Here is a 12,335-nt window from a genome sequence, read left to right on the forward strand (position 1 = left end):
CATGGTAACCATGGTCACGTTTGCGTTGACATGATGAAGCCCAGTGATCGGAAAAAACAGGATGCGGTGGTATCGGAATACAAGACTTTATTGTAGTAGTCTGAAATAGTGCAATCGTGAAAGAGCAAATTTGTCTTGTAGTGTGATTACGCGTTGTCTCTCTCAGATGTGTTGTCTGTTCCACACCACCGAGGTTTTTTTTTTTTTTAATAACTTTATTGGCCGTCAGATATTTACAGGACTACGCCAAAAGACACGCGACAAGGCTAAAAATAAACTAGCTTTTGGATTCAAATATACTATGCACTATGGCGACGCGGAGTAAATGTCTTTTGCGGAGCCGATTATTGACGTCATTGATCGGATCGGCAAATTATGACATTAAAGTCGATCAGCATAAAATGCTAATTATCGGCCGATACCGATAAGGCCGATAAAATCGGTATAAAGTCTAATAAAAGAGAATGTAAAGATATAAACTGGTCTTATCAAGTGTAATTACTGAACACACTGTAGTATTGGTGTGTTGGATGTGTGCCTTTACGAGCCATGGCCTTAATTCGAGAATTCAGTTGTAACACTCCAAAAATAAAGTCATAATGATATGAATGCAAAGTCATAATAATATGAGAATAAAGTTATAATGTTTTGTGCATTTTATTTGTACTATTTTCTTTTTACTATGTTTTTAAGTAAAGCCCTATTACTTAAAAAAAAATAAAGTTGTAATTTTAAGGTAAGTTCTGTTACAAGAATTGAATGCAAGAAAAATGCCAACAATAAAAGCTGATGAGGATAGTCGTAATGTTACAAGAATAAAGTTCTAATGATAGGAGAAAAAAATAAATAAATCGAAACATATTTTTCTAGAATTAGGTCACAATGGTCATAATGTTAGGTGAACAGCAGAAATAAAAAGGTACACTACTGTGCATTTTCTTGTAAGTACCTCAAATGGTCGGCATGTTTTTTCCACGCAGGCCATTAATCAAGCGCAACCCTTCGACGCCGCATCCAGTCGATTTAGCATTCCGTTTTCCCGCTTTCCTCCCTGGCAATCTGTCCTTTCATCTGTGTGGTTCTCACTCCCTCTCTCCAGACCTCCGTATGCCTGCTCCGCCTCATTAACAATTAATTACCAATCACCTCGTGGAGTCACCCGCTGACCGCCGGGCCTCTCAATGATTCATTAGTCAGGGATACGTAACACTACAACACAAACACATGGGGAAAACACACACACACACGCACACACGGAAGGCAACAGACGGACACATGAAAGCCCTCCTTCTCAAACACACGCACGCACGCGCACACACACACACACACACACACACACACACATACGTCAATGCATCTTATCATAACACTCATTAAAAAGAAATGCACTGGCTCGGATTGCGTTCACTTTGATGACAGTATGAAGGATTTTTGGCACTGTTCAAAGCGCTTTGGCAGGATTTAGGATTTCAGACCTGCGGAATTTTTAAGGTAGAAAATAATGATAATGAAGTCTGCCAGTCCTTTTTAAATACGTTTTCTACAGCGCTTGTCCTCATTAGAGTTGCGGGTGAGTTGGAGCCTATCCCAGCTGATCGAGGGCAAGAGGTGAGGTACACCGTTGGACTGGTCGCCAGACAATCACAGGGCACTTGTAAGACAACTATGCGTTTACTTTTACATTCACATCGATGTAAAATTCATTTAAAACCCCCGCATGAAAAAGGTTCAAACCCATAAACTTCAGATTTGCGAGGCAGAAGCGCTAATCATAATCCGCCACGCTCCCTTTCCCTTTTACAGTATGAGCTTATTAAAATGCATCAATCTTGCATTCAGGAGGGGGCTCTTGAATTCAGGCTCAAGAGTTGATGATGAACACGAGTGGCTGGATATGAAATGGAAAGTTCAAAAAAACAAAAACTTTGAAGGGCATGTTTGCGTTCATTTCCAAAAGTTTTAATGGGCTTCCCGATCTAATCCACAAATGCTAAATAGGTGTCTGCACACAAAGACACTTAAACACGGTCAAATGATTAATTTCCTGTGTTGCATCATTGCATGTTTTACATTAGGCTTGATTGAGAGTTATGATTTAAAAGTGAAGTACTACAGTGGTGCCTTGAGATACAGGTTTTTCGAGATACGAGACGTTGTTCGACTGATTTTTTGCTTTGACTTGCGAGCGCACACCAGATATACAAGCGCTGTGTGGTGGCAGTGAATTCAACGAGACTACAACCTGTTTAATGTGACTCCCAGTTGAAGTTTACTGTCACACTAAACATAGCACGAAGAGAATTACACCTTGTTTCTTTAAAACTGCCAAAAGAGAGGCCCAGCCAATTTGATGCTAATGCTAATTTGCATCAATGTTGCAGTGCTTTAACCCTTTAAGCAACGGACTGAACACAAACGGTTCAGCAACAGCATGTAGAGAGAGACTATAACAGTACTCATGGTCATATTGGGTTATATTCTCTCTTTTGTGTGTTTGTCTTCTTTTTACGCGCCTGACTTGCATGCTGTCAAGGGGCGCCGATTCTCCCGAATATGACTTCCGACACACTCCCGTACATACCGTGCGAATATGTGCGCAACCACCCATTAAGCGACACTCACCGAAGTCTCAGGGGAGAGGCAATAACTGGCAAGTGGAGTTTTCCTGAGACACGTGATTGCCATAGAAATCCATTTGAAAAGTATGTCAACACTTTAAATGTGAAATTACCCGCCACAGCGGACCCGGGAGTTAGGCGTGGCCAGTGAGACGTGAGCACCGCTCGTCGAACTGGCTTCTTCGAAGGAGCATGAGTTTTTGTATTACCTATTAAATCAATCCTGTACAATAAATTGAATTGTATCAGGATTCTGTGCTTATTAGTAAACGCACGTTTGGACGGACAGCAGTCGGGCCATCAATAGGAAAGCGAGTCAGTCAGCTGTTGATGAGCGTTGCACAGCAACCATACTAGCGGCACACACACGGGCACGTCACTAAAACGGATTTCACGACCGATGATGACATAGCTCAAATGAAAACAAATGATTCCAAATCTAACACATCATCATGCTGACTGTAGCTGCTGTGGGCAACGTTTTCAGACTCCAAGCCGCCATAATGCATATTTGAAGCGAAAATGACCCTCGCAGGTGCATGAAAAATAATCTAATGGCGCTGAATTTGTCTTCTCCAACTAATATGACATAATATGTCGACATTCGACCATCGATCGGCGTAATGTGGCAGGGACACATTATGGCCGTTGGGCAGTTGGTGATCATACATGGGCCAGGTGCGGGTCACACAGTCAGCACTGTCGGAGGCTCGGAACACAGGAGCAGTTAACGAAATCAAAACGTGCGTTATGCATTATCTCAAAAGTGTTCTCTGTCAATTGACTGTCTGTTGTCGTACTAGAGCCGCTCCAACTACCGGAGACAAATTCCTTGTGTGTTTTCTGGACATACTTGGCAAACCTTCCTAGGGCACTAGACCTACTTTAGTCTCCGCAGTACAGATGAGGAAACACGCTTACTGTTAAGTCTTTGGCAGAACGCGTGCTCGGCCCACACTTCAGGGTTACTCCGTAAATAGCAAGAAGGTGCGCAAATGTCAGAATTAAGTGAACGACAGAATGGGAGCAGTCAGAAAACCGTGGAGCTGAGCGTCTTTTCTGATTTAAGCATACAGGTGAATATGCCCCATATTCTTTATCTTCTGCGTAGAATGACAACTATTAATGCCATTCTGATGAGCTGAGAAAGGAGTTGAGATGTTAATACCAATCCCACTTGTGTTCTCGTCAGAACATGTCCTGCTGCAATATGATTGGCTTCTGCATTCATGTCTAGAACTCAAGTGGAATTTACTTTATAGTAACCCCTCAATGAACAGTACAGTATATCTGTCTGTCGCATACTTTCCTCAGGTGGCCACGGCAGGCACACCAGAAGGAGCGGCATTCAGTTGGTGCAGTGCGACAACAACTTTCTTTTAAATTCTATTTAATTATGTATTACTGTATGTTTTTATAAAGGACAATATTATGGAGTGCTATTTTTTACTCATCAAAATTTTTTTGTGGGGGGAGGGGAGGCTGGAACAGATAATGGCATGTCCATTTATTTCAACGAGGAAAGATGATTTGTAATGAGTGTTTTGAGTTATGAGCATTGTCGTGGAATGAATTAAACCCGTGTCGTTCGTAAACCAAGGGTCCACTGTAAATTATTAATAATAAAATCAGCCTAATACCCTATTACTGATATTTGTTCAAAACAGTTTTGGCCGAGCAAGAGAGGTGATCAAATTCTCAGTTTTTAAAAATGTAGTTATTTGTTAATGCTTGTAAGATTACGACGTTATTTTCGTTAAATGATTCTATTCTTGTAAGACAAACAACAGTTTCGTTTCCACGACGGATTTGTACGCAAGTCAGAGTGACTAGCACAAATCCACAAAGTTTTGAGGAAATCGATGACGCTTTTTTGAGTTAAGGAGGTCAAAATCCGACAGATCAGTCCCAGAAATCTTGTCAGCTAAGGCAGAATATTTTACCGTAACTGGAACCAGCGACATGGGATCACGTGATCAGAAAATTTGACAACCTCAGCGCCAACATTTGGTGGGAGGTTTAAAATGATGTGTCCATGTGCCATATACATACAGTGGAGTATATGAAGTGCTGCTTCTAAAAGCTAAATTGCTTATATTGTCTTTACCAGCAATCCCCCCCCCCCCTGAAGTTTGGGCTCTGCTTCTGCAAGTAGAAGGAAGAAGCCATTCACACAATGGATGAATGGACATTTCCTTAAAGTTGTGCATGATAGATTTGTGTGTCGTCAGTGCACTGAAAAGTTTGTATTCCGTCTCCTTGCCAAGATGTTCCCTGCTGCGATCTTCCCCTGACCTTCACCCTCACGACCGCCGCTCCGAAGGGATGTTTTAGTGCAGGCCATCAGCCACTTAGGCTGATTGCCGACATCGACCAGACCCAGCCGGTTAAGGCTCTCTCGGCCGCTCCCATGCCTTTGGATCAACTTTGCATCTGTCCTTCTAGCAACATTTCCCCAGTGTAAGCAAAGTCATGTGACAGCACCACACAGTGTCGAGAGATGTCGGCACGAATGTTCCAACAGCCAGTGACCTTGGGGCAAAAAGACACACAAACACGCACAGTCGATATGGCAAGCGCAGTGCCGCCTGGCGGCATTGAAAGCGCTCCGTTGTACTTCAGTCGCCAGATGATCTGTGACGCATTCTGGGGCCATGGGGAAGAAAAGGACTCCAAATGACAATGTAATTAAGTGATGTCATTAATGCAAATGTGACAAATTTAAGCTCTTTCGCGGGAACACAGGCTCATTAAGTCTACATGTAGTGAACCACCGTTTATCACACCAGATACGTTGCAGACCCACCCACAATAGGTGAAAATCTGCTGTAGAGACCATATAAAAACTTAACTTAGACAGACAGACAGACAGACAGATAGATAGGTGTGAGCTGTGGCCGAAAGCAGCTTCTGGGTCAGTGTGCTTATTGTGTTTTGCTGTTCTCCTAGTGTTCAATAAATGGCTGAAAAGTGCATTACTGACTGTGGCTCTCCTTTCCCACATGCAAGGGCTTTACATTGAGTAAGTACAGTGGTGCCTTGAGATACAAATTGAATTTGTTGTGTGACCACACTCTCAACTCAAAACTCTTGTAGCTTAAATCATCTTCCATCCATCCATTTTCTGTACCACTTTATATAAGGGTTGCGGGCATGCTGGAGCCTATCCCAGCTATCTTCGGGCGAGAGGCAGGGTACACTCTGAACCTTAAATCACATTTCGCCATTAAAATGAATGTAAATGCAATTAATCCGTTGCAGCTTCCCCCACCCAAAAAATTTTTTTTATTTGGTGTGGTTGTAAAAATAGAAATAGCACGCTATAATATTGTTATTCATACAAAAATACAGTAATGTCTTAATCAAACAGAATGTAAAGGATTAAACTGTTTTTGTCACATTGTTTGCTTCAATTCAATGGACATTGTGCTATTCCTTCTGTTTTTTGTACACATTTTTTTTTATACAAATGTATGATTGAATTCCCCCCCTACCAAAAATGATTAATTAAATATGTTGTCCCTGTCAAAGAAAAACACTATTTATTTTTTTTCTGTACTGTATATGAAACACAAAGAAAAATTATGTTGGGTTTCAGAAGAAAAAAAATTGTATAAACTTGTGAAATCGCACCAGGTTATTAGGTTATATTTCTTTTTCCCCCCCCCACTCATAATACCTAAAATGCAAATATGATGCCAGATAAAATATGCTCCAATTTCATCCAGAAATAAGTAGCACTCTCTTTAAACTCAACTGACAATGTCAGCTTTACAGATGCCACATCTGCTCTGTTGGCAGTGTATGCGGTGGTCTAGACTTTCACGCCAACACATGGTGGTATCAGTCATAGTAAAAGTCATTAGTACCATCTACTGGCACCACAGACGGGGCTAAAAGGAGGCATCATTTAAGGCAAGATGTTTATTGGTACCAATGTGCAATTAATTGGGTTTTGGCATCTTTCAGTGCGGAGGGGGTTTATTTTTTGGAAAAAGGGTAAATGAGTGGGACTACCTTGTACATTACTGCTGCTGGAGCAGCTTTACAGAATCAGTGCTGCGTTAAAGGACATCACGCCAGTCGTGATGGATGAATGCAGCCCGTGTTTCAGCCCATCCATCCACCCTGGGGATGCGCCGACGTCTGAGGTGGTGCGAGGAAGAAAAACTGGTGAATGAGGCATTGTTAATTTAGTCAGAGCGGGAGTTGGGTTTAAATTGTGTGTTGGTTGCGGAGCGCCTGATAGATTGTGGGTTTGGTGTGGCGTGTCCCAACAGGGTGCCGGCGTGCACTAACGCACGAGATGGTTGGCGGCTACATCAAATCCTGGCAACCCACTACAACCTGAGAATCGTGCAGAAATACCCTAATTTAAAAATACATGGTGCATTTCTAAATGCTCTTTTACCGTGAATGCAGCACACCAGCTATTACATGGATGGAACATACAGTGATTAATTAGGGGTAAGGTGTTAATAAATGGTGGAGATCTTTGTCTGTACAGTTGCATTTTTATAATATTAAATAATAGTAACAAAAATAATCTGAGGGGGGAAATGAGGTGTTAATTTGATGTGTGTACACATGCATTTGATGTGTGTACACATGCATTTGTAGAATTATTATTATTATTATTAATTATTATTAAATGTATGTTTTTTTCTGAAGTGACTAAGGGGGGAGTCTATTTGTGGTGTGTCATCTATTCAAGTGGCTGACATAAAGCATTTAATTAGGGGTAAGGCTTTAACTGGTGAGAGATTGTTTTTATAATATCAAATAATAGAAGTACTTTTTGTTGCGCCAGAGGTAAAACAAAAAAACCAAAAAAGGAATCAATTTGAGGTGTGGTGTTAACATATCAACGTGCACTGCATCTCGGACAATTCATTAAGGGTAAGGCTTCACAACATGGCAAAAATAAGGGAGTTGGCCTCACTGTTCCAAAGCCTTTGGACGGGAGTGCATATACTGTACTTTTCTTTCACCTAATATCATATTAAATAGTGATTAAAAAAGCCAGGTGTCAATTGGAGGTGTGGCATCTATTCAAGTGGATGACGCACAGAAATATATTAGGAGTAAGGTGTTCAATGGGGGAGACCTTTATTTTTTACAAATGCTTTTCATAATATTAAATAACAGTAATAAACGCATTTCTGAGAGTGGGAATGGTGCAAAAAGCATTTTTATATAATATCAATTAATAGTCGCAGCACGGTGGCCTCACAGTTATGAGAACCGGGGTTCAAATCCCGACCCCGCCTGTGTGGAGTTTGTATGTTCTCCCCGTACCTGCGTGGGTTTTCTTGGGTACTCTTGTTTAATCCCACATCTCAAAAACAAGCGTGGTAGGTTGATTGAAGAGTCTAAATTGCCCGTAGGTGTGAATGTGCGAATGGTTGTTTGTTTATATGTGCCCTGCGTTTGGCTGGCGACTAGTTCAGGGTGTATCCCGCCTCTCGGCTCTAGGCTCCAGCACTAGTGAGGATAAGCGGTACAGAAAATGGATGGATGGATCAATTAATAGTCATACAACTTCATTTCTGAACTGGAAATTTCTACATGAGGTGTGGTATCTTTATTCAAGTGAATGACACACAGCGATTCATTTTGGGTAAGGTGGAGATAGGCTCCAGCACGCACGCAACCCTAGTGAGGAGAAGCGGCTCAGAAAATGGATGGATGTTACAAATGCACTTGTACAATAACCAACTAATAGTATGATGATCATTTTTTTCTTCCTGAGGATACCGCTAACAAAATCTAACAGGTTTTTATTTTTTATTTTTTTTAAATCAAAATGGGGACAACAGTGTCTGTTGGTTATAGTGATGGACGCACACAGCGATTAATTAGTTGTAAGGTGTTACAAATTACAAAAGCATTTTTGTATACAGGACCAATCTCAAGTAGGAGGTTAAATAAAGCAATATTTGAGGTGTAACGTCTATGTATTCAAGTAAACGACACACACAGGGATTAAGGTAAGGTGTCCCAAATGTATTTTCTAAACGATAGCAAGTCATAACTGCAGTAATAAGTTCTTTTTTCCTGAGGGGGAAAAATAATTGGCTTCTATTTGAGGTGCGGCATCTATTTATTCAAGTGAATGACACATCCATCAATTAGTGAGTATTTCTTTTCCTGAGGTGGAAAATGAGATCTATTAGATGTGTGGCATCTACCTATTAAAAGTAAAATACACACAGTGATTAACTGGGTAAGGTGTTAGAAAAGCATTATAGTATTACATAATCATAGTCATAAGTAAGTCATAAATAAATAAGTTATTTTTTGCCTGAGGAGCGAAAAGTCTATTTATTCAAGCGGATGCTACCTCTGCCAATTAATTGGGGTAGGGTGTCTATTAGAGCAGAGTATGTTGGACATTTTTGTTGCATGCAATATCAATGACACAGTTCTGACATATGCAGGAGCTGGCTGTATTTGAAGGTATCCTCCCTACATGTGCATATCTAGTCAACTGCATTGCATTACACGGAGAGACTGTGTTATTGGGGGTTCAGTCGCAGCAGCCATCTGTCCACATTTCCATAATATGCTCAGTAACGAATTAATACATCAATTCGTTGTAAAGATTTAAATGCGGGAAACATTTACTTGTACAATAATACCAAATAATACAGCGATGCCTTGAGTGCCTTGACTTCCAAGTTTTTCGAGATACGAGCAGTCACTTGACCAATTGTTGGTCTTGCGATACGAGCAAAATTTGGGATATGAGTGCACTTCAGAAACCATCCGCTGGACACCATCAATTCATATTGGTTTTCTTGAAATGGAAGGACAATATTAGTTGGTGGCAGTAATGCACCATCCATCCATCCATCCATCCATTTTCTGAGCCGCTTATCCTCACAAGGGTCGCGGGAGCGCTGGAGCCTATCCCAGCTATCATCGGGCAGGAGGCGGGGTATAACCTGAACTGGTTGCCAGCCAATCGGAGGGCACATACAAACAAACAACCATTCACACTCACATTCACACCTACGGGCAATTTAGAGTTGTCAATTAACCGACCATGCATGTTTTTGGGATGTGGGAGGAAACCGGAGTACCCGGAGAAAACCCACGCAAGCACGGGGAGAACATGCAAACTCCACACAGGCGGGGCCGGGGATTGAACCCCGGTCCTCAGAACTATGAGGCAGACGGTCTAACCAGTCGTCCACCGTGCCGCCCAGTAATGCACCATTAAGCTGATTTGCCAATTGCCAACAGACCCGCGGAAGAACAACAATACATTGGCCAATACATTAGGTACAGTCGTGTTTCGTCACATTTTCCGAGCAAATGTTATTATGTTGACTTTTTATACTGTACGATATTGTTGAGTGTGATTTTTCCTTTGAAAAAAATAGTTATTTTAGGTGTGGTGTGAATTTATTCAAGCAAACATACACAATGATTAATTTACGATATATTTATATGTTTATCATAACTGTAGCAAAACAAATAATTCTTGAGGGGGGTGTCTATTTGAGGGGTGGTGCCTATTTATTTAAGTGAACAAAATACACAATTTTGGCCAAGGTGTTTTTAAATGCATGTTCATCATAATTGTAGCAAAAATATTTTTTCTTGAAAGGGGGGGGGGGTGTCTATTTGAGGTGTGGTGCCTATTTATTTAAGTGAACATCACATACAACGATTCATTTGCAGTAAGGTGTTAGAAATGCATTTTTATAATCGATGTAGCAATGTTATTTTGTCCTGAGGAGAAATAAAAAGAAGCAACGCAGTTAATTCAGGGTAAGGTGTTTCAAATGCATATTTATCATTAATAATTGAAGTAATAAGTAATTTTTTTCTGAGGAGGAAATGTGTATTTGAGGTGTAGCATGCCACCTCTGGCAATTAATTGGGGTAGGGTGTCCATTAGAGCAGGGTATGTTGGACATTTTTGTTGTATGCAATATTCATGACACAATTCTGACATATGCAGGAGGTGGCTCTGTATGGCCTTGGCGGAGGTCTGCATCTGTAGTTGACTGCATTGCATTAAGCAGCGATGAGGGGAACCAGTGGCGGCCACGTGCACAATTCCAGCATTTGCTCATTAAGTCAACCACTGCGGCGGGTCTCGAACCTGCGACCCTCGATGCCCGAGCCACCGAACCGACACTGGAACGGCAAACTCGCGATCACGTGACGCACACCTGTAACCGGCGTCTCCTCGGCTGAGTCGCTCCACAGCGGACACGGCGGAGGGGGGTGGGGGGGGGTGGGGGGTACATGATTCGTAGCCCACTTGAGCTGTCTGCGGCCGGGACGAAGCGAACAGACGACACCCGAAGTCGAAGGTGTTGAGAACGGCGGAACGTGGAGGATTCCAACGTAGACGTCGTCAAATACTTAAAAAGGAAGAAAAAGAAGAACAAATAAAACTCACCTCCTTGGTGTCCACGATGCCTTTGACGTATTTCCCGAGCACCGTGTCCACGCAGAGGACGCCGGACAGCGCGGCCAGCCACAGCAGTCTACCTCCGCGCCGCGCCTCCATCTTTCTCGCTCTCCCGCCGAGGCTCGTCTGTGCCCGCGGCTCACTCCGAGCTGGCGTCAGGGGCGGGAGCGCGCACGGAGCGAGCGAGAGAGAGAGGGTGGGGGGTGGGGGGGTTCACGAGCACGGAATCGTGCGTGTGCGCCTTTACAATGCAGCACGCGTTCAAAATGCCATCAGATTAACGTCCATTTAAATGGCTATGACGTCATCCCATATTATGTTTTTAGCCACTAGGGGGAGGACATCGTTTGCGTAATTTGTGTGTTGCTGTGCTATGGGCAGACTTTTTTTTTTCCTCAAGGGAATTCACATTTCTACAACTTATCACATTTTTTTAATATCAACTTTTTTTAAATAGAACATTTAAAACAAAACAAATTAAGTCATATGTTTTGTTTTTATCAGACAAGCTAAATACTGCAGTGTATACTTTTTTCAGTTTCAGTAAATTTGGAGATAGTGGTAGTAGAGGTGCAACCATTAAACGACAACGTATCGAGTATCATATCAAATGACAACTATGTTGATAGTTGTTTAGAAACAACTTAAAATTAATAAAAAATAAAATAGAATTTCAGCCCATCAACACTATCATAATCGATTTGTTTGTGGATTTTCTGCTCTACTAACCAGTCGGCCACCGTGGCGCCATTAAAAAATAAGATCTGTTTTAATTGAACATAAAATAAAATCGTTTTTTTTCACACGAACAAAAACAAAAACTGGACGAGTTTTTTTAATTGTGCAGGAATTTATGAGTATCTGTATTCTGCAGGGTCGTGCGACATACTATAGCAACATTGTTTACTTTGTGCAATTTCTGTTATTTGAAACGCAGAGTAGTAGTTTTGTTGTTTTACGTATAAAAACAGAGGTACATTTTTCTTGGCATTGCAACATCGAGTTGTTGGGTTTTTATCCAGAATACAAAAAAAATACAAAATTTCAGATAAAAAAAAAAACTGAGTTGGACATTTTCTTTATTTGACAGGAATGTTCAAAAGCAACATTGTCCATTTTGCTAAGTTTATTTACGATTGGATTTTTTTCAGTTTAAAAAAAAATATTGTAGCTACGTGCATGTTACAGTATATGCATTTAAATCCTGCATAACCACAGCATCTATAAAAAAAGCACCACTAAGGCTTGAACCTGCCTTGCTAGCCTTGCTGTAAATGTAGAGTACA

At 41.4% G+C, this 12,335-nt stretch overlaps 1 protein-coding gene across 1 annotated transcript in view; it reads right to left on the reverse strand.

Annotated features, from left to right (window-relative positions):
* tmem145 (transmembrane protein 145) overlaps positions 1-11,234 on the reverse strand; it is a 47,756-nt gene extending 36,522 nt beyond the window's left edge. The window contains exon 1 of the mRNA XM_061775656.1: positions 11,038-11,234. Within this exon, the coding sequence (XP_061631640.1) occupies positions 11,038-11,148 (111 nt within the window). The 5' untranslated portion in view covers positions 11,149-11,234. The remainder of the gene's footprint in view (positions 1-11,037) is intronic.
* Between the last annotated feature and the right edge of the window lie 1,101 nt (positions 11,235-12,335).

The sequence above is a fragment of the Phyllopteryx taeniolatus genome, chromosome 6 (assembly GCF_024500385.1).
Source record: "Phyllopteryx taeniolatus isolate TA_2022b chromosome 6, UOR_Ptae_1.2, whole genome shotgun sequence".
NCBI lineage: Eukaryota > Metazoa > Chordata > Actinopteri > Syngnathiformes > Syngnathidae > Phyllopteryx > Phyllopteryx taeniolatus.